This window comes from Rhinopithecus roxellana, chromosome 10, assembly GCF_007565055.1.
Source record: "Rhinopithecus roxellana isolate Shanxi Qingling chromosome 10, ASM756505v1, whole genome shotgun sequence".
Classification (NCBI taxonomy): domain Eukaryota; kingdom Metazoa; phylum Chordata; class Mammalia; order Primates; family Cercopithecidae; genus Rhinopithecus; species Rhinopithecus roxellana.
In genome coordinates this window covers 55,235,859-55,257,212 of record NC_044558.1, presented here as the reverse complement: position 1 = coordinate 55,257,212, position 21,354 = coordinate 55,235,859, and the positions used below count along the sequence as shown (strand labels likewise).

Genomic DNA, 21,354 nt, shown 5'->3' with positions numbered 1-21,354 from the left:
CGATGGTAGGCGGGTAATCGAGCTATTGGCTGGAGCCCCCGCCCCAGGGCGAGGAGGAGAAGGAGGGGCAGGAGGGTTTGGTTGAGCTGCAGCTGTTTGTCTGTTCGACACAGGCTTGGGGCCGACGGGGGAGACGAAGCCCCAGGTACCGAGCTGATGGACCCCAAAGGGCAGGGGCGGAAGCGCCCAGGAGATGAGAGCAACCTGACCTGAAAGCGGAGGCGGGTCTGGTCCTAAGCGAGGGGTTAGAGTGGCCCACCGGAGAAGGGAGCAGGGGGCCGGGCTCCGGCAGGCCTAATGGGGGCGCTGAGGAGGGGACTGGGCGGGCTGGGACCCCGAAGTTGGTGAGTCGGGAAGGCGGCTGGGCTGTGGCGGCGGCCAGGCCGAGGGCCGGGCGCTGGAGGCTCGGAGCTTGAGTGAGGGGAGGGGCAGGCCTCATTAAGCAGCGCTGAAGAGGGAGGAGCTGGGCAAAGGGACAGGGCAGCGGGTGAGGTAAGCCCATTTGCTGGGAGGTGAGGAGGGGTCAGACCTGTCTCCCGAGCCCCGGGGGTGACTGGAGCTGGGTCCCTCCAGAGAGGTTCATTGGAAGGGCCTGAGAAGGGTTCTTAGTTGGAAAGAAGCATTCTTTTCAGGGAAAGTGCCTATTGTAAAAGGAACTGAGGGTGCTATGGTGTTGAGATGAGAGAGATTTGGGTTCAGTGAGGGAGAACTGGGGAAAATGAAGAAGGCTGTATTAATCTAGAAGACTAAGGTAGCTGAAGTAATGGAAGCAGGGCCTGAATCAGTTATAGGAGCTTCTGGGAATGCTGAAGGGTGGGCTGGAGGCTCTGGGTCTTGGGAGTACACACTCTTTTGTTCCCTTTAGTATTTAGATGTGGTAATTTGAAGCTTTTTAAAACTCCCAGGGTAGGGATGAAGATCAAAGTAATTTTTTTTTTCCATGACTGTTGGCTGCTCCAAACTCAGTCCCTACACTTTCTCTTGGCTTCATAGCTGGTCTATACTGCAGTCTGTTTCTTAACTTACTGTTTCCTGTCCTATGGAAGAGCCAAGAGTTGGATTGGGGGCATGTTTTGTCCACTTCTTTCCCACTTAATAATGTGGTCTATAGTGAATACCATGTCTCCTAGAACTGAGAATCTATTTCATTATCTACGTGGGAAAGGGGCTTAGAGATCCTCAGCCATCAGGAGGTCTTCTGATTATAGTTGGTGAAACTTTTGTGGGACTTAGACTTGACTTGGGTATTTCCCAGGCAGGTAATGGAGTTAACAGGTCCGAAACTATGAGGTGATATCACTGAGGAAGAGATTTGGGGAAGAGTGAGAAATTCCATTTCAAAAGCTTGGTATCACCCCTTGTTCTTTGTCTACTTCAAAAGCCCAGATTTCTGTGCTATTAAAAAGTTGGGTCAAACTATGAAGTATCTGGGGAAGATGGTGAGTAGAGAAAAAGATACAGAGGTGCAGTAGCCCACGTCTGTAATCCCAGCACTTTGAGAGGCTGAGACAGGAGGATCACTTGAGCCCAGGAGTTCGAGGGTGCAGTGAGCCATGTTCTTGCCACTGCACTCCAGCCTAGGCGACAGAATGAGACCCTGTCTCCAAAAAAAAAAAAAAAATGAGTGGCGTACCCTCCTCCCTGCATACTTTTAATGGTCTGCTAGCCTTCTTAGTCCCTCATAGATTGGAGCCTATTGGATTTTCCCTTACTGTACTTCCTCCTTTTCCCCTTCTCTACCAATATATTTTATCACTACATTTCTTTTTTTTTTTTTTTTTGAGACGAAGTCTCACTCTGTCGCCAGGCTGGAGTGCAGTGGTGCAATCTCGGCTCACTGCAACCTCCACCTCCCAGGTTCAAGAGATTCTCCTGCCTCAGCCTCCCAAGTAGCTGGGACTACAGGTGCGCGCCACCACGCCCAGCTCATTTTTGTATTTTTAGTAGAGACGGGGTTTTACCATGTTGGCCAGGATGATCTCAATCTCTTGACCTCATGATCCACCTGCCTTGGCCTCCTAAAGTGCTGGGATTACAGGCAGGACCCACCATGCCCGGCCATCACTACATTTCTTAATTACAAAAGTAATATGTTCATATTTTAAAATATGGAAGCTGTACAGCAGTTTAAGAAGTATGAATCCTTTCACACATACCTTACTCATATTTCATTTAGGAAGGTCAAGGATCAGAGACAGCAAATCAGACTTATCTTGCTTTGTTTTGGGGGATGTGCCACAAAAGGCAATTCTGTTTTCATGTTCTCACCAAACTCTAGTCTTATTCTTTCTACAGTTTTCCCTTCTGGGATGATACTCTGTTATTTATTGCGTTCCTTTCACAGTTCATTTTGTCTTCTACCAAGTCCGACAAGCAGAGGGCTGTACTGTGTGTTATTCACCTTCAGTACACACACACACACACACACACACACACCCCAAGTTGTGTACTGGGTGTCCTAGGAAATGCCCAAAGAGATGGAACAAAACTTTATAGGGAGAAAGGATCATTTTGTTAGGGACAATTGTTGTCATCTCTGCTAAAGAAAGGAATTTCAGACCCTTATCTCAAATTCATGGTCTCTGGATGTTCATGGTCTCTGCATGTTCACATTACTTGACTATCCCTTTCTTATCCATGATAATGATGGTTCTCCTAAGAGGCCCCTGTATTTGTCTTTCTTTTCTTTTCTTCTATTTTTAGAGACAGAGTCTTGCTCTGTCGCTCAGGCTGGAGTACAGTGTGTGTCTTTCTGTGGGGATCCAAGAAGCTCCAAGCTTATCTGGATTTGAAATCGGTTTTCCTCTAAATCTCAGAGTCAGAGTACAGCTGGGGCATTTCATACTATCATCTTTTTTTTTTTTTTTTTTTTTTGAGACGAAATCTCACGCTCTGTTACCCAGGCTGGAGTACAGTGGTGCGATCTCGGCTCACTGCAAGCTCCGCCTCCCGGGTTCACGCCATTCTCCTGCCTCAGCCTCCCAAGTAGCTGGGACTACAAGCGCCTGTCACCACGCCCGGCTGATTTTTTGTATTTTTATTAGAGACGGGGTTTCATGGTGTTAGCCAGGATGGTCTCGATCTCCTGACCTCGTGATCCGCCCACCTCGTGCTCTCAAATTGCCGGGATTACAGGCGTGAGCCGCCGCGCCCAGCCAACTACTACCTTATTAATTGAATTTGTCCTTTTAAAAGCGCTCTGTTGTATCCAGCCTTTGTATAGTGCCCATTGGAAACCTCAGTTGTTTCCCCCAAGGAACTTTTCTTACCTATCCTAGAGACAGTGTGTAGGGGTGTGTGTGTGTGTGTGTGTGTTTTTAGATGATTTTTCATTCTTGTCACCCAGGCTGGGGTGCAGTGGCATGATCTCGGCTGACTGCAACATCTGCTTCCTAGGTTCAAGCGATTTTCCTGCCTCAGCCTCCGGAGTAGCTGGGATTACAGGTGTGTGCCACCACGACCAGCTAATTTTTGTATTATTAGTAGAGATGGGCTTTTGCCATGCCAGGCTGGACTCGAACTCCTGACCTCAGGTGATCCATGTGCCTCAGCCTCCCCAAGTGCTGGGATTACAGGAGTGAGCCACTGCGCCTGGCCATGTGTGTGTGTGTTTTAATCCTATCTAATTTTTCCAACAGTTTTTTGCGTCTTAAGAGGGAGTTTAGGAGTAGAATTATCAATAAGGAATTTCATACATAGACCTGGATTTGCAAAAATATATTTGGAGAAGAGAGCTTTCCCATTGCCCTTCAACTCATACCTTACAACTTTTTAAATTTTTTTCTTGGACAATCCATACTGCATAACATACCTCATATCTTCTCTTACTTTGACTGAAAGCAAATATTGCTCATTGGTATGAATTTTACTTCTGAAAAGCAGGCATAGGGTAGAAGAAGCAAGCATATAGTTTGCTTCCTAATCCTAAAGCATTTCAGATTGGAAGGTAACCAAATGTGAGACAATGAACTTGTAATAAGGAAATGCAGCAGCCCTCTTTGAGGAAGGATACCATAAAACCCTACGTGTTATACTCCCACTTCCCACAAGTCTTTTGGGAAAGATTTAGTCATTGACTGAACAGTCACTGAACTGAAGAAGGAGCTGCCCAGGTGAACAAAGTGTGTGTACATTTCTGGGCAAGGTTGTAGCTTTTGTTGGGGGACAGTGGGTGCCTTTTCAGAGTGTCTCCTGGTTCTGTGGTGGTATGGCTCCTCTTTTTTAAACTTGTGTTTCTCAAGTCAGGAATTAATAGACGGTGGCCCAAAACTTTTGACCATTCAGCATCAACTGAAAATTCAGCAAACTTTGTTTTTAGCTACAGTTGCCTCAGTGTTTGGGTGGGAGGGCCACATATTGGGTGTGATTAGGCCATCTGAGGCATCGTAACGGGTAACAGGAAAAGCAGTTAGCCCACGTGAGTTGCAATAGTACCTTGTGGGCAAGATCCCAAGGGAGCCCTCCATCCAAGGGAGATCACAGAGGGGTCAGGGAGAGAATTGATTCTCTGAGGCCTATTAAAAACATTCCCAAATGGGGCCATGTGCGGTGGCACACGACTGTAATCCCAGCACTTTGAGAGGCTGAGGCGGGTGGATCACGAGGTCAGGAGATCGAGACCATCCTGGCTAACACAGTGAAACCCTGTCTCTACTAAACAAAATATAAAAAATTAGCCGGGCGTGGTGACGGGCGCCTGTAGTCCCAGCTACTCAGGAGGCTGAGGCAGGAGAATGGGGTGAACCTGGGAGGCAGAGCTTGTAGTGAGCCAAGATTGCACCACTGCACTCCAGCCTGGGCGACAGAGCGAGACTCTGTCTCAGAAAAAAAAAAAAAAAAAAATTCCCAAATGGAATTGAATAAGATCTGTGCAGATGGTACAGAAAAGGAGGAGTTGATTCGGGGAGAGAAGTAGAATTACTCAGCCTTAATTTAGGGAGCATTTAATGAGTACCTACTAGGGATCAGGCAGCATGCTGTGCTCTGAAGAAACTCCCACTTTTAAAGAAGTTCATAGTGTAGCAGAGCAGACAGACACAATTCATATACTGTAATAATGTGACACATACTATTATAGAAATACAGTCTTTTTTTTTTTTTTTTTTTGAGACAGAGTCTTGCTTTATTGCCCAGGCTGGTGTGCAGTGGCTCAATCTGTGCTCACTGCAACCTCCGCCTCCCAGGTTCAAGCAATTCTCATGTCTCAGCCTCCTGGGTAACTGGGATTACAAGCCTGCGCCAACATGCCCAGCTAATTTTTGTATTTTTAGTACAGATGGGGTTTCACAATGTTGACCAGGCTGGTCTCGAACTCCTGACCTTCAGTCATCCACCTGCCTTGGCCTCTCAAAGTGCTGGAATTACAGGCGTGCACCACCATGCCTGGCCAGAAATACAGTCTTAATACTGTGGGACCCTACGGGCCTCTAGAGAATGATTAATTCTGTGGGGGAGAGAGTGATTATGTAATTTCACTGAAGTAACATTTGAGCTTGGTCTTATGAGATATATAGAATTTTCCTAGGCAGACAAGTAGGGATGGGCATTCCAATCTTACCTAGGTCAATAATAGGGAGTTTGTACCACCATGTTGATAAGAGGTAAGTATGCTTTTTGCCTCTTGGAGAAATATAAGGGAAAGTGGGGGGGATGTGGAAGGAATCTCATTTAATCCAGTGACTCATTGGGTAACACTGAATCAACAAAATGAAGAGCTGAGCCAAGTGGTAGAACTCTCATTTCAAGATTTTGGTGACTTGGGTTTAAACAAAGTTGGAGAGGGAGATGAAGGTATTTACTGGTTTCTGCTCTATCTTCCCTACTTAGTAAACCTCTCACATTAATCGCAGGGCCCACCAAATCTTGCAAAAGTTACTACTTGTTTTCTTACTGCCACCCATTGAATTACTTCTATTTCAACTGTCCTGGCAGGGGCTGGTCAAAGACCTTCTAGAAAAGAATAGTGATGAATTAATTCTTACGTCAGAAGGATATGGGACTGGATCCCAGTTACCAGGGAAGACCTGGGTCTTAATTTGTTTTTAGTCCCAAAGCAAGTAGTTACCTAAACTGAATAGAGGCAGGAACTCTATCCAGTCTAAGCTCTTGATCCTGTTGTGGTGTTCTCTTCACAGTTCAGCATTTCCTGCTTCTTTAAAAAGTATAGTGGTTCCCAGCACTTTGGGAGGCCAAGGCGGGTGGATCACGAGGTCAGGAGATCGAAACCATCCTGGCTAACACGGTGAAACCCCGTCTCTACTAAAAATACAAAAAATTAGCCAGGCGTGGTGGCGGGCGCCTGTAGTCCCAGCTACTTGGGAGGCTGAGGTAGGAGAATGGCGTGAACCCGGGAGGCAGAGCTTGCAGTGAGCCGAGATCACACCGCTGCACTCCATCTCAAAAAAAAAAAAGTATAGTGGTATAAAAGAGGCAGGAGTACCTGACTAGGAGTACTACATTTACTACTTAGCAGTTGGCTGTCTGGTAACACTTGACAAGTTGACTAATTTTATTTTATTTTTTATTTATTTATTTTTGAGACAGAATTTCGTTCTGTGTCCAGGCTGGAGTGCAGTCGCATCAGTCGCGTGATCTCGGCTCACTGCTACATCTGCCTCCCAGGTTCAAGCAATTCTCGTGCCTCAGCCTCCTAAGTAGCTGGGATTACAGGCATGCACCACCACACCCAGCTAATTTTTGTAGTTTTAGTAGACAGGCTTTCACCATGTTGGCCAGGCTGGTCTCGAACTCCTGACCTCAGGTGATCCGCCCGCTTTGCCCTCCCAAAGTGCTAGGATTACAGGCATAAGCCACCATGCCTAGCCCAAATTGACTAATTTTGTGTGTCTCAGTTTCCTCACCTGTAAAATACAGAGACTGGACTAAATGACCTCTAGACTGGCTCTGATCTGCCTGACTGACCTTAAGGCTGACAGTTGGTACTGGGTTGGACTCCAGTGGCTATATATACCGAGAACTCTGTCTCCGTTGATAGGTGATAGACTTCTGGAGGCTTCATATGTATTTAGTTTAGGGACTCAAAGCTAACAAGTGGAAGGGGGCTTGAGGAATGGAGTGTTATTCTAGCTGACACTGCTAAGACACCTTTACTGTTATGCCTACTTTGCTGCACTGCTTGGGAGAGCTGCCCACATTAAAGAACATCCTCCATCCCCATCTCCTGCCCCCAGTGGGCTAACCCATGGTCAGGCCTCAATCCTCCCTAGTTAATGGGTCTTTTTTTTTTTTTTTTGAGATGGAGTCTTGCTCTGTCGCCCAGGCTGGAGTGCAGTGGCACAATCTCGACCCACTGCAGCCTCTGCCTCCCAGGTTCAAGCAGTTTTCCTGCTTCAGCCTCCCAAGTTGCTGGGATTACAGGCATCAGCCACCACACCCGGCTAATTTTTGTGTTTTTAATAGAGATGGGGTTTTACCATGTTGGCTAGATTGGTGTTGAACTCCTGACCTCAGGTGATCCACCCAACTCGGCCTCCCAAAGTGCTGGGATTACAGGCATGAGTCACTGCACCCAGCAGAGCTGCACTTTTTTTTTTTTTTTTTTTGTTGTTGTTGTTGTTGTTGTTGTTGTTGAGACGGAGTCTCGCTCTGTCACCCAGGCTGGAGTGCAGTGGCCGGATCTCAGCTCACTGCAAGCTCCACCTCCCAGGTTTTTTTTTACGTCATTCTCCTGCCTCAGCCTCCCAAGTAGCTGGGACTACAGGCGCCTGCCACCTCGCCCGGCTAGTTTTTTTTTTTTTTTTGTATTTTTAGTAGAGACGGGGTTTCACTGTGTTAGCCAGGATGGTCTCGATCTCCTGACCTCATGATCCACCCGTCTCGGCCTCCCAAAGTGCTGGGATTACAGGCTTGAGCCACCACGCCCGGCCCAGAGCTGCACTTCTAAGGGCAGTTAAATCTGATTTCTTCTCTTCTGAGCTAAAAAGGTTGAAAGAAAGAAAAATCTGCCCCATCTCCCTTTTTCTTGCCTCAGGTTTGAAGGTAATAATCATCACACCACTTGACTGGTTTACCACAAAAAAAAAAAAAAAAAAATTGTGGGAAAAAAATCAGAATAGGAAATAAATCAGTTGAATTTTATATGTATTATTTCATTTCTGTACCACTGATCTTTTGAGAGTCCAGCTAGTATATTTTTTAAATAATACCCTTATAAACATGATGAGATTAAAGATCAAAGCTTAGAGGTGGCCCGTTAGTTGCTATGAACAGGGAAGAAAGCAGGACATACTCTTTCTTTTTTAGAGGTGGGGTCTTGTTACGTTGCCCAGGCTGGCCTCAAACTCCTGGGCTCCAGTGGTCCTCCCGCCTTGGCCTCCCAAAATGCTGGGATTACAGACATGAACCACAATGTCCAGCCAGAACATATTCTTAAGGCTACATATTAGGGTGGGAGGTAGTCTCTTCTAAGTTAGTAGTTACTGATCTCCGAGAATCCAGGGTTGCTTAGTAGCAAGAAAGCTTGCTGACCACATCTGGGCTCCGGCTTGACTTCCCATCTCTGGGAGTTAGTGACAGGGACTTTGCAACTTAAGCGTGTCTGCAACTGTTTCCTGTCTTTATACTCCCCCAGAGCTCAAGTGATATGTTTAGCTATGAGAATTCAGTCCATTCTAACTCCCACATTTTCCTATATTGTAGAGTAGTAACATTAAGGCTTAATATTCTACCCCTTGGATCACATGCTTTGAAATACATAAAAATGTGGTGAGGGAGTAAGTTGAAAAAACTAGTAACTTTTTCTATTGTTTCTTGAGAGTACAGCATATATATGTCACCTGAAGGAAACTTGATCAGCTTATCATCTGTCCTTTTTTTAATTATTATTGTGTCACCTGTCTTCATTTATTTATTTATTTATTTATTTATTTATTTATTTATTTATTTTGAGAGACAGAGTCTTGGTCTGTTGCTCAGGCTGGAGTGCAGTGGCGTAATCGTGGCTCACTGCAACCTCCGCCTTCTGGGTTCAAGCGATTCTCCTGCCTCAGCTTCCCAAGTAGCTGGGACTACAAGCATGTGCTGCCTTGCCCAGCTAATTTTTGTATTTTTTAGTAGAGACGGGGTTTCACTATATGTTGGCCAGGCTGGTTTCGAACTCCTGACCTCAGGTGATCTGCTCGCCTTGGCCTCTCCAAGTGCTGGGATTACAGGCATAAGCCACCGCGCCCGGCCTATTTATTTATTTTTTGAGACAAGGTCTCACTTTGTGGCCCATGTTGGAATGCAGTGGCATAATCACAGCTCACTGCAGCCTCAACCTCCTGGGCTCAAGTGATCCTCCCACCTCAGCCTCCTGAGTAGCCAGGATGACAGGCATGTGCCACCATGCCTGGCTAATGTTTTTTTTTTTTTTTTTTTTTTAATTTTTTAGAGACAAAGTCTCACTATGTTGCCGACACTTGTCTTGAACTCCTGGCCTCAAGCAATCCTCCCACCTCAGCCTTCCAAAGTGCTGGTATTACAGGTGTGAGCCACCAGGCCGGGCTGTGTTTACCATTCTGCTGGTCTGTCCTCTTTTCCTACGAGACAGTGTATGTGAATACCACGTAAATATGAGATGCTTTAGAAGTAATTCATCCTCACAGATGCCTTAAGCAGCAAGTTTCTTAAATGTGCACAGAACTTTGGAAGTGAATTCAAATTCTGCTCTTTGCCACTTTCACCAATTCCATTCGCCCGCAAAGATCCTTATAAATGGGGAAGCTCCCAGCACTTAGGGAGGCTGAGGCAGGTGGATCACCTGAGGTCGGGAGTTCGAGACCAGCCTGACCAACATGGAAAAACCCCGTCTCTACTAAAAATACAAAATTAGCCAGGCGTGGTGGTACATACCTGTAATCCCAGCTACTTGGGAGGCTGAGGCAGAAGAATCACTTGAACCCGGGAGGCAGAGGTTGCGGTGAGCCGAGATCATGCCATTGCACTCCAGCCTGGACAACAAGAGCGAAACTGTCTCAAAAAAAAAAAAGAAAGAAAAAGGGGTAAGCTGAGAATCAGAAAAACAAACGGAGTGAGTAGCCTAAAATCACAGTGAGTTGTGGCAAAGCAGAGAAGAGAACTCGATCTTGCCTGATTCCAGAAACTTTACCAACTCTGCAGGACTGCCTCTGTCTAGGTTGGCTCTCCCCACTTTCATGATAGCTCTGTAACTTTAGTGGCAGGGTTGGAGAATTCTCTGATCCCTGGAAAGCCCATCATTCGGTCCTCATCTGAATTCCGTCCAGAAGTGCTTGAGTAGTAACCATAACTATAGACTGTCCAGAAACTAAACTTATTTCCGTCCCTACTAACCCATCTTTCAGTGTCAGGCCTCTCCAAAGCAGTGTTTATAAAACTTTTTTTAAAATGATAACTCATAGTTTTAAAAAAATGAATAAATACTTTAAAAATAAACTGATTACATTGGGAGACCCCATCTTTACACAAAATAGAAAAAATTAGCCAGGTGTGGTGGAGGATCGCTGGAGCCCAGGAGTTGGAGCCGACAATGAGCTGTGATCACTCCACTGCACTGCAGCCTGGGCACCACAGTGAGACTATCTCTAAAAATTGAAAATAAATTTTAAAATGTTATAATTAAAGATACTCATTTAAATTGAATAAATTTAGCTTTATGAAAAATTTGCTGTATCATCTTTATTTTGATCCTTTCGTCATAGGCCATTGAAAACTTAATCATAAAATGGTACATGTATATCTGGATTTTTAGGACTGACTGACCAAGGGGACTACAGAATACCCAGTAGAATCAAAGTAATTGTCATGTTCCTCTGTATTAATGTAGTCTACTTTGGGACCTTGAATTCTCACCGCTCATTCCTTTGCTAACTTCCTCTTTACCCTTTAGTTCTGTCTCCTTTTTGTTTTTCAGAGACAGGGTCTTGTTCAGTCGCCCATGCTGGAGTGCAGTGGTGCAGTCAGCTCACTACAACCTGCAACTCCTGGGCTCCAGTGATTCTGTCACCACAGCCTCTGCTCACTGCAACCTCCACCTCACAGGTTCAAGCAATTCACCTGCCTCAGCCTCCCAAGTAGCTGGGACTACAGGCACATGCCACCACGTCCAGCTAATTTTTTTTTTTTTTTTTTTTTTTTTTGAGACAGAGTCTCCCTCTGTCGCCCAGGCTGGAGCGCAATGGCCGGATCTCGGCTCACTGCAAGCTCCGCCTCCCAGGTTCACACCATTCTCCAGCCTCAGCCTCCTGAGCAGCTGGGACTACAGGCGCCCACCACCTTGCCCGGCTAGTTTTTTGTATTTTTTAGTAGAGACGGGGTTTCACCGTGTTAGCCAGGATGGTTTCGATCTCCTGACCTCGTGATCCACCCGTCTTGGCCTCCCCAAGTGCTGGGATTACAGGCTTGAGCCACCGCGCCCGGCCGTGAATGCACACATATATTTAGTGACTTGCCCAAGGTTCATAGCTAATAAGTAGAACTGGAAAACAACCCGGAGAATTGGACTCCAGAGCCTGTATTCCTCTGCATTGCCTCCTGTATGATTTTCTGTCTTTACTATCTAGTAAGTGGGATTACTGAAATTTTTAAACCCCAGTTTAACTCCAGACCCACTAATTGTGGTGACAAAATAATGTTTCCCCACATATTCCACAGAGTATAATGTCTGTGAAGTCACTAGGATCTGCTTTGGAAAAGCGAAAGATCAATTTGAACAAGCAAAGTACAACTCTCAAGCAGTGCTTAGGTTTGGGAGAGAGGTTTTTGCATGCTCTGCCCATGCTAACTCCCCTTTGAATTTCATAGCTCCTTTCTGCTCAGAGTCAGGATGATGAAATGTATTCAGATTTAGACGATTAGAATCTCCAAAGTCCCAACTCTTCTCTCTGTTCCCTGCCCCACCAGCAGCTTTCTTAGCCCTCTTAGAAGATAGAGGAGTTGATTCAGTGTATTCTTTCATCTAATATTGATCGCTTGCAGACTTATCCCTTATACCATCCTCTGGAGACTCCTGCATGTCTTTAGAAGGTATACCTTTCTCTGCCTCTAATTTGGAGGGCTACAGCTGTTAGGCCCCTTTGGTGTGGAGGGTAATCTAATCCCTAGGCACCAGCAAGACAGCTGCAGGTTGAGAGTAGGTCAAGCTTACTGACTCTTGATAGGCTTTCAGATTTGGAAAGATGGCAGAAACAAAGTGAAAACAGTTGTTAATGAAACAGAGTTGATAATGAATGTGATCTGTTGGTTGTATTTCTCTCCTTACCTTCAGCCAAAAATGAGAAAGGATAGATTTTCTGGCAATGGGACCCTGGTTAGATTTTTAGAAATGTCTTATCAGGGAGACCAGTCATATATAAAAGATATAGCAGCATCTACCCTTCTGCCCTTAGGAGGGGTGACTCTTATCCCACACCCCTAGAGTGAATCTCTCATTTTGACAAAGAGCTAAAGAAAAAGGAAAAGAAGTCCAGGCACGGTGGCTCACGCCTGTAATCCCAACACTTTGGGAGGCCAAGGCGGGTGGATCACCCGAGGTCGGGAGTTCAAGACTAGCCTGACCAACATGGAGAAACCTCATCTTTACTAAAAATACAAAATTAGCCAGGCATGGTGGTGCGTGCCTGTAATCCTAGCTACTCGGGAGGCTGAGGTGGGAGAATTGCTTGAACCTGTGAGGCGGAGGTTGCAGTGAGCCAAGATCACGCCACTGCGCTCCAGCCTGGGCAACAAGAGTGACATCTCAAAAAAAAAAAAAAAAAAAAGGAAAAGAAGAGCACAGCACCAGGATGCCAAGGAGATACTGGGGATCTAGGGTACCTGTGGGTGGATCTGGATATTCTTCAGGCCAACTAAAGGCTGATCACTTTTTGTGACTCAGACAAAAAAACCTTGAAAACATGGTGGGGAATTACTGGGGAATTAAAAACTCTCAGTTTTCAGTCTCTCTATTTCAGTTCCCTTGGCAGTTAGAGATTATGTGGTAGGGCAGACTCCAGAAGCAGTTCTTATTTTGCTGTTCCCAACTCTTAGCACTGGGGTCAGCTGCCTGGGACCTTCTCAGAGGTATAACCTGTCAATAGCAGATGACTGCAAGAGCTAAGTCCTCATAGGAGCAAGGAGATGAAGAGATTCTATCCTTCTCTGAAAAGCGATTGCAGCTTCAATGGACGTATGTCTAATTCACTTTTTTTTTCTTGCAGGAGTGTTGAAGCCTGGAAATCCCCTCCCCTTCCCCCCCCTTTACAGCATTCCCCTCCCTCCACCCTTTCCCACTCTGATAATCTAGCCATGACTAGCAGAAGCACAGCTAGGCCCAATGGGCAACCCCAGGCCAGCAAAATTTGCCAGTTCAAATTGGTGCTGCTGGGAGAATCTGCAGTGGGAAAGTCAAGCCTGGTATTACGTTTTGTCAAAGGGCAGTTCCATGAGTACCAGGAGAGCACCATTGGAGGTGAGTGCCTCGGGGTAAGAGGAGATTGAATGTTTGGTAAGGGTTTTGTCTTTTTTTTTTTTTTTTTTGATGGAGTCTTACTGTGTTGCCCAGGCTGCAGTGCAATGGCACAATCTTGGCTCACTGTAACCTCTGTCTCCCAGGTACAAGCGATTCTCATGCCTCAGCCTCCCAAGTAATTGGGACTACAGGTGCACCCCATGGCGCCTGGCTAATTTTTGTATTTTTAGTGGAGAGGGAGTTTCACCATGTTGGCCAGGCTGGTCTCAAACTCCTGACCTCAGGTGATCTGCCTGCCTCGGCCTCCCAAAGTGCTGGGATTACAGGTGTGAGCCACCACGCCTGGCCGGTAAGGCTTTTGAAAAGAGATCTAAGACCTGATTATGGAGCTGGCCCTCTTAGTTGCATTCTTTTCCCCAGAAATGGAAACCCTTTATAAAAACAGAAGCCGGGCCCAGTGGCCCACCACTTTGGGAAGCCAAGGTGGGTGGATCACCTGAGGTCAGGAGTTGGAGACCAGTCTGCCCAACATGGAGAAATCCTGTCTCTACTAAAAATACAAAAAATTAGCCGGGCATGTTGGCGGTTGCCTGTAATCCCAGCTACTTGGGAGGCTGAGGCAGGAGAATCACCTGAACCCGGGAAGTGGAGGTTGCAGTGAGCCAAGATTGCGCCACTGTACTCCACCCTGGGCGACAAAAGCGAAACTCCATCTCAAAAAAAAAAAAAAAAAATGCGGTAAAATAGGCTGGGCATGGTGGCTCACACCTATAATCCCAGCATTTAGGAGGCCGAGGCAGGCGGATCACTTGAGGCCAGGAGTTCTAGACCAGCCTGGCCAACATGGTGAAACCCCGTATCTACTAAAAATACAAAAATTAGCTGGGCGTAGTGGCACGTGCCTGTAATTCCAGCTACTCAGGAGGCTGAGGTAGGAGAATTGCTTGAACCCAGGAGTTGGGGGTTGCAGTGTGCCAAGATTGCGCCATTGCACTCCAGCCTGGGTGACTAGAGCGAAAATCCGTCTCAAAAAAACAAAAACAACAACAACAACAAAAATTAACTGGGCATGGTTGCACATGCCTGTAATTCCAGCTACTTGGGAGGCTGAGGCAAGAGACTCGCTTGAACCCGAGGCGGAGGTTGCAGTGAGTCAAAATTGCACCCGTGCATTTTACCCTAGGCAAAGGAGCGAGACTGTTTCAAAAAAAAAATCTGGTAAAATAGAGGCTGGAACTAATGCAAAATATAAAGGGTGTCTGTCTTTCTCATCTTTGCTACGTTTTCCCTGATACTACCCCAAAATAGGGTGCTAGTTCAATAAAGAATCTTTTATGAGAACCTCCATATTATTCCCTCCCCTTGTTATTTTTATTTATTTATTTATTTGTTTGTTTTTGAGACGGAGTCTCCCTCTGTTGCCCAGACTGGAGTGCAGTGGTGCAATCTTGGCTCACTGCAACTTCCACCTCCCAGGTTCAAGTGATTCTTGTGCCTCAGCCTCCTGAGCAGCGGGGATTATAGGCATGCACCGCCACACCTGGCTAACTTTTGTACTTTTAATAGAGACAGGGTTTTGCCGTGTTGGCCAGGCTGGTCTCGAACACCTGACCTCAAGTGATCCACCCGCCTCAGCCTCCCAAAGTGCTGGGATTACAGGCATGAGCCACCATGCCCGGCTGCTTTCCCCTTTTTATTAGTCTTCTTCGAAATGTATTCCTGGACCTACAGCAGATTATATGAAAAAGTAACAGCCAAATAATATTAATAATGATGGGACTTGTCATCAAGCTTTAAAATCTTCTAATTAATTATTTTTTTTTTGGATACTGAGTCTCACCCTGTTGCCCAGGCTGGAGTGCAGTGGTGCAATGGTTGCCCACTGCAACTTCCGCTTCCCCAGTTCAAGCAATTCTGCTGCTTCAGCCTCCCGAGTAGCTGGGATTACAGGTGTCCTCCACCACGCCTGGTTAACTTTTGTGTTTTTAGTAGAGGCGGGGTTTCACCATGTTGGCCATGCTGGTCTCGACCTCCTGACCTCAAGCCATCCGCCTGCCTTGGCCTCCCAAAGTGCTGGGATTACAGATGTGAGCCACTGCGCCCAGCCAATCCTCTAATTAATTATTTTGTTTGTTTTTTGAGACAGAGTTCCGCTCTTGTTGACCAGGCTGGAGTGCAGTAGCGCCATGTTGGCTCACTACAACCTCCACCTCCCAAGTTCAAGCGATTCTCTGGCCTCAGCCTCTTGAGTAGCTGGGATTACAGGTGCCCACCACCATGCCTGGCTAATTTTTGTATTTTTAGTAGAGATGGGGTTTCGCCATGTTGGCCAGACTGGTCTCAAACTCCTGACCTCAGGTGATCTACCCGCCTCCACCTCCCCAAGTGCTGGGATTACAGCCATGAACCACCGTGCCTGGCCCAATCTTCTAATTAATTCTTGACATGACTTTTATCTGAAGCTATTGTGTCTGTCATTTGTTATTTTCCTATTTTGGTTAGAAGAAAGATGACGCCTATAAGTGCCAGTTCTTCTATCCCTCTTAGTTTATGATGTACCCCCATTCCTTAGCCAGTGACATTTCTGGCAGGAAGGACTTAGTCAAGGGCAGTCTTAATCCTGGTTCCAAGACTTACATGTAAGGAGAACTCGAAACCTTTTCCTATAGCTGAGTATGCTAGGTGGTGACTGGTCAGTGTGAGGGCAGTTATATTTTAAAGGGGAGTGGGATGTTCACATTCATCCTCCCACTTACAGCATCTTCCCCTCCATTCTCTTATCCATAGCGGCCTTCCTTACCCAGTCCGTTTGTCTAGATGACACAACAGTCAAGTTTGAGATCTGGGACACAGCTGGGCAGGAGCGATATCACAGCTTAGCCCCCATGTACTACAGGGGTGCCCAAGCTGCAATCGTGGTTTACGACATTACTAATCAGGTAAGTGAGCAAAGAAGACTATCCTTGCTGGCCGGGCATGGTGGGTCCTGCCTGTAATCCCAGCACTTTAGGAGGCCAAGGCAGGTGGATCATGAGGTCAAGATATTGAGACCATCCTGGCCAACATGGTGAAACCCTGTCTCTACTAAAATTACAAAAATTAGTTGGGTGTGGTGGTGCATGCCTGTAGTCCCAGCTACTCAGGAGGCTGAGGCAGGAGAATCTCTTGAATCCAGGAGGCGGAGGTTGCAGTGAGCTGAGATCGAGCCACTGCACTCCAGCCTGGGTGACAGAGCAAAACTCAGTCTCAAAAAAAAAAAAAAAAAAGAGGGTCCTTGCTTATGTTTAGAGGGATTAGATTGGGGCAGGGGGTGGGGGCAGAAAACAGGTTCTTGAAATAGCAAATAAGAGTACAAATTATGCTTGCAAGTGCTAAGAAGATAGATAATGAATTATCAGAGACCTGTGGTTTCAGTGAGGGAAGACCACCTAGAAAAGGTGAATTTTGAGACTCACTTTAAAAGGTGATGGATATGGATTAGCAGTCATTCCAGCCTACTCATTCTCTTCATGTTTTCCTAGGAAACCTTTGCCCGAGCAAAGACATGGGTGAAGGAACTACAGCGACAGGCCAGTCCTAGCATCGTTATTGCCCTGGCAGGGAACAAAGCTGACCTGGCCAACAAGCGTATGGTGGAGTATGAAGTAAGATGGCTCATGGAGTTCCTCTCTTAACACTTCCTCTGTTCCTGGGACCTCTTTTTTTCCAAACCAGCCCTCTCTGAATTCAAACATCAACTGAGGACATTCATTGTCTCGTTCCCCAGTTCTACACCAAGTTAAATACAGCAACACTGTGACCCTAATGACAGCCAGGAGATTTTTAGAGGAGTCAGGAGAAAATTCCAGAGCAGAGGGTTAGGGAAGTACCAGCTGTGGGGGTACCAGTGTGAAAACGGGAAGGAGGGAGCAATTAAATTTGAGGTAAGGGACTATTCAAGTGTCAGAATCCAAAAGCCCCCAACTAACTTACCCTCTCCCCTATAATAAAGCTTTCTGACATTTGTGTGTTGGACTGAGTGGACATGGGGTCATCTTTAGGGAGTTGTCATTAAATTATGCATCTGGGCTAGCTGGCTCGAAGGGGTATTAAATAAGGGGAGGGAACCTAGGATTTTGCCTAGCTGTTGTGCTAGGGAGTGGAAAGGCAATACTCATTCCCACCCTACATTCTGAGCACCAATACCCCCCACTCCTTGCAGGAGGCCCAGGCATATGCAGATGACAACAGCTTATTGTTCATGGAGACTTCAGCCAAGACGGCTATGAACGTGAATGATCTCTTCCTGGCAATAGGTAAGGTCAGAACATCCTGAGATCTTCCTTTTTCCCTCGTTTATAGGCAAAAGTATAGCTAACCCAAATCAAGGATAGGTGCAACTATCTCCTTTTGCAAAAACTTTAGGTATGGAAATACCTTAACTTTCTGTTGTGACCTCCATCCTTGGCTGCAGCTTTAGCTCCCTTGTCTTCACTGTGTAAGTTTGCTGGCTGGGCATGGTGGCTCAGGGCCAGGCGCCATGACTCGTGCCTGTAATCCCAACATTTTGGGAGGCCAAGGCGGGCGGATCACGAGGTCAAGAGATCGAGACCATCCTGGCCAACGTGGTGAAACCCTGTCTCTACTAAAAATACAAAAATTAGCTGGGTGTGGTGGCGCACACCTGTAGTCCCAGCTACTTGGGAGGCTGAGCCAGGAGAATCACTTGAACCTGGGAGGTGGAGGTTGCAGGGAGCTGAGATTGTGCCACTGCACTCCAGCCTGGCAATAGAGCAAGACTTCGTCTGAAAAAAAAAAAAAAGTTTGCAAAGAGTGAACCGTCCCATCTTCAGAACATTCTTTTAATCTCCCAAATTCTCCCTTTCCCCAACTCAGTAGCCATTTTTGGGGGGTGGGGGCAGAGGGGTAGGGAAGTAAAGTCTACCATACCTTGTTCTCTTCTCTTTTTATCTGTAGCTAAGAAGTTGCCAAAGAGTGAACCCCAGAATCTGGGAGGTACAGCATGCCGAAGCCGGGGTGTGGATCTCCATGAACAGTCCCAGCAGAACAAGAGCCAGTGTTGTAGCAACTGAGGGGGTGGCTAGCAGCAAACAAGTATGGAGCTAGCACGAGAGCTAAGAAATAACCTCCATCCCTACCCCTCAGCACACAGCCCCTACGGTAACAGCACACTGAGCCCTGGCTCCCAAGGGCTGCCTCCTGACAGCTCCATCATGGCACTTTTTAACGCTTCAGCAACCAACACCAGGCAGCTGTTGCCACTGGCCTCCTACCCCCTACTCTGGGGCTTGGGGGTCAACTACCCCCAGGACTTACCTTCCAAAACAAACTTTCTTCACTTTGTATTATAGGTACAAGACAGCGACTTACTTATCTTTTCTCCTCCTCCCTAGTGTTCCTCCCCATTTTTTCAGAAAATGCTTCTGACTCCTGTCCCTTCCCCTTCTGCTTTTGGTCAATCCCTGTTCTTGATCCTCTTTTCTCCTCTCCCCAGGATGCAGAAAGTGGTGAACCCAGGAGCTGAGGAAGGAGGTTTCCAGTTCATTTACATTAAGGGCCCTGGGGGAGAATAAAGCTCAGAGCAGGAGGGAGTAAGGAAACATTTCCTTTTTGTTTTTATTTGGTTGGAGTTTTTCATATTTGAAAACATTGTGGTATCCATGAGTTGGCCTAGTGGAGGGTGTTCCTAGGTAGAGGTGAGAATGGGGAGGCAAGCTCTCAGGCACCAGGCAGGAGGTGCCTTGTAAGCAAACTGGGTGGAGGTGGAGGTTCAGTGTCATCTGTGGCTCTATAACTCTTCAAAGGCCAAGTTTCCCCTCACGCAGCCTCTTAGGTAGTGTTTCCCCTATCATGGGGATTGGACCCCAGAGTCCTCCAAAGAATCTTCACTGGTTGCCTGCATCTTTGGCTCTGCTGTGATCTGATTGGAGGAGGGACAGTTTCTGGTACCCATCCTCTGATTTATACATATGCATTTTTTTCCCTCTGGCCTTTAGATGGCCTCAGCCCCAGCCACCATATGCCCCTGCAGTTTGCACTTTAATTGATGGTAGTTCAGTTGGGGTACTTATTTTATGGAAGTTTTGATTGATTTACTTCCCCTCCCACCTTCTTTTTAATTCAATGAAATCTGAGGTTAATACGAGGTTTGAGGAGAGGTTATAGATAAAAGTACCAGTGGCAGCTACTCAAGTCTTATCTCCACTGTTAGCTTCCTCCAACTCTAATTCTTAACCTATATTCTTGCCAACCTAGCTATTGAGTATAGGTTTGCCTTTCCTGGAGAATTAACTGAGCAACTGGGGAGAGTCTCAGGATAGCACAGGCTAAGGTAGGGAAATAAAAATGAGGACAGGCAAAAGGGAGGAGTTTTCTCTCCTTTCCCAGGTTTCACACTCAATTTGATACCCATTACCATGTCTTTTCTACTTCCTTGTAAATAGGTATGATCTTTATTCCCACTGTACAGTCTGTTCTATCCTCTGCCTCCCATCAGGCCCTGTTTCTTTTCCCTTTTGTTAATATCTTGAATTTAGTCCCTCCATCTTTAATCTCCCCATCCCTCCCCACCATGCAACCAGTGGTTTAATCCGTGTACCACTAGGGGCTAGTACCACAGAGGTCTCCTGTGGTGCCCTCATATCATACCACCTGTTCCTGTGGACAGGGAATGACCAGCACTGAAGGTACCTTACAACTGGCTCATATTATCAGAGGACCTTGGTCCTTTCTGAATCTCTAGTCTCTCTTGATATCCCTTATCAGGTGTTTTAAGATGTCCTGAGAAGCCATCAAGGCAAAAGAGAACTTTAAGTTCCTTGTTCCAGCCTAGAGTTTTGGGAAAGAAAGAAAGAGAAAGGAAAGGTCACAGTGACCTAGGATTGGAACCTTTCTGCTGTTTTGGCTTGCAGACTACCTTCTATCCCAGAACAGCTGAGAAATCTATGAAGCTGAGATTCTGAAGGACCCAGCTTAGTTTCTTCCACTTAGGCCTCAATTCCCTTCCTTTTCCAGGGGCAGCCTTAGTTCCCATGGCCCTGAAACACACACATTTCCCCCTTCCTTTCCCAGAAGCCACTGACCCCCCCGCCCCCCCCCCCCCCCCAAAGCACCCAGTGCATCTATTTTACAAGTGGAAGAACTAGGATGGCTTTCTAAAGTCTCCTAGAAATGAAGCTCTTTCTCTGTGCAGCTTTCCCCCATGGAGCAGGAGTGAAGATGTTTCATTTCATTGTCTTGGGGCTGGGAAACCACTTCCCCAGGCTTCTCCCTCCCCCACCCCCATAGGAAAAGGATTTGGCCTTAGCTTCTGGGCCTATCGGCTGCCTTCCCTCTACTTCCTACCGCCTCTTCTGCCTTCCTTTGAGCTCTGTTGGGCTTGGGGATCTTTGTTTATTTTTTTTTTATTATTTCCCAGCTCATTTTTTTCTTCTGGTCAGTTTTTTTAAGGGGGGTGTTTTGGTTTTTTGTTTTTGTTTCGCTTCTAAGAAAGCATTTGCCTTTCTTCTTCTCCCAACATAACAATCGTGGTAACAGAATGCGACTGCTGATTTACCAATGTATTTAATGTAAGTAAAAAAAGGAAAAAAAGAAAAGGACATTGGAGTGTTGCTTTCTTTTTTTTTTTTTTTTTTTTTTTTTTTTTGCTATTTGTTTGTCAGGTACTAGGAATTTGGAAGAAAGGATATCCAGTAATGTTTTACTGAATCAGAAACACACCTTGCCCTGCATCTTGATACATCCTTATTCCTTTAATCTTTTCTTAAACATCTAGTTTGGAAAATAGCCCTTCTATTGCTATTTAATCACCCCTATTCTAAGGCCACTAGATTGTTCATCAAATCAAACCCTATTATATCTTTTTAGGTCCTCATAACAGAATATATATGTGTAAGGTGTGGTCTATGGATCTTTGGGCCCACTGATGA

At 46.2% G+C, this 21,354-nt stretch overlaps 1 protein-coding gene across 1 annotated transcript; it reads left to right on the top strand.

Annotated features, from left to right (window-relative positions):
• Nucleotides 1-21: 21 nt before the first annotated feature.
• RAB5B (RAB5B, member RAS oncogene family) lies at nucleotides 22-21,024 on the top strand. The gene is made up of 6 exons (XM_010377824.2): nucleotides 22-145; nucleotides 13,176-13,426; nucleotides 16,214-16,365; nucleotides 16,948-17,070; nucleotides 17,628-17,721; nucleotides 18,383-21,024. The coding sequence occupies exons 2-6, from the start codon at nucleotides 13,264-13,266 to the stop codon at nucleotides 18,496-18,498; spliced, it is 648 nt and encodes a 215-aa protein (XP_010376126.1). The 5' UTR covers nucleotides 22-145; nucleotides 13,176-13,263; the 3' UTR covers nucleotides 18,499-21,024.
• Nucleotides 21,025-21,354: the final 330 nt, after the last annotated feature.

Excerpts from the sequence above, each read along its gene's own strand:
- RAB5B (XM_010377824.2), top strand. The coding sequence starts at position 13,264 with ATGACTAGCAGAAGCACAGCTAGGCCCAATGGGCAACCCCAGGCCAGC. Across the intron at positions 13,427-16,213 it reads CCAGGAGAGCACCATTGGAG|CGGCCTTCCTTACCCAGTCC; the intron begins GTGAGTGCCTCG and ends TCTTATCCATAG. Across the intron at positions 17,722-18,382 it reads TGATCTCTTCCTGGCAATAG|CTAAGAAGTTGCCAAAGAGT; the intron begins GTAAGGTCAGAA and ends TTTTATCTGTAG.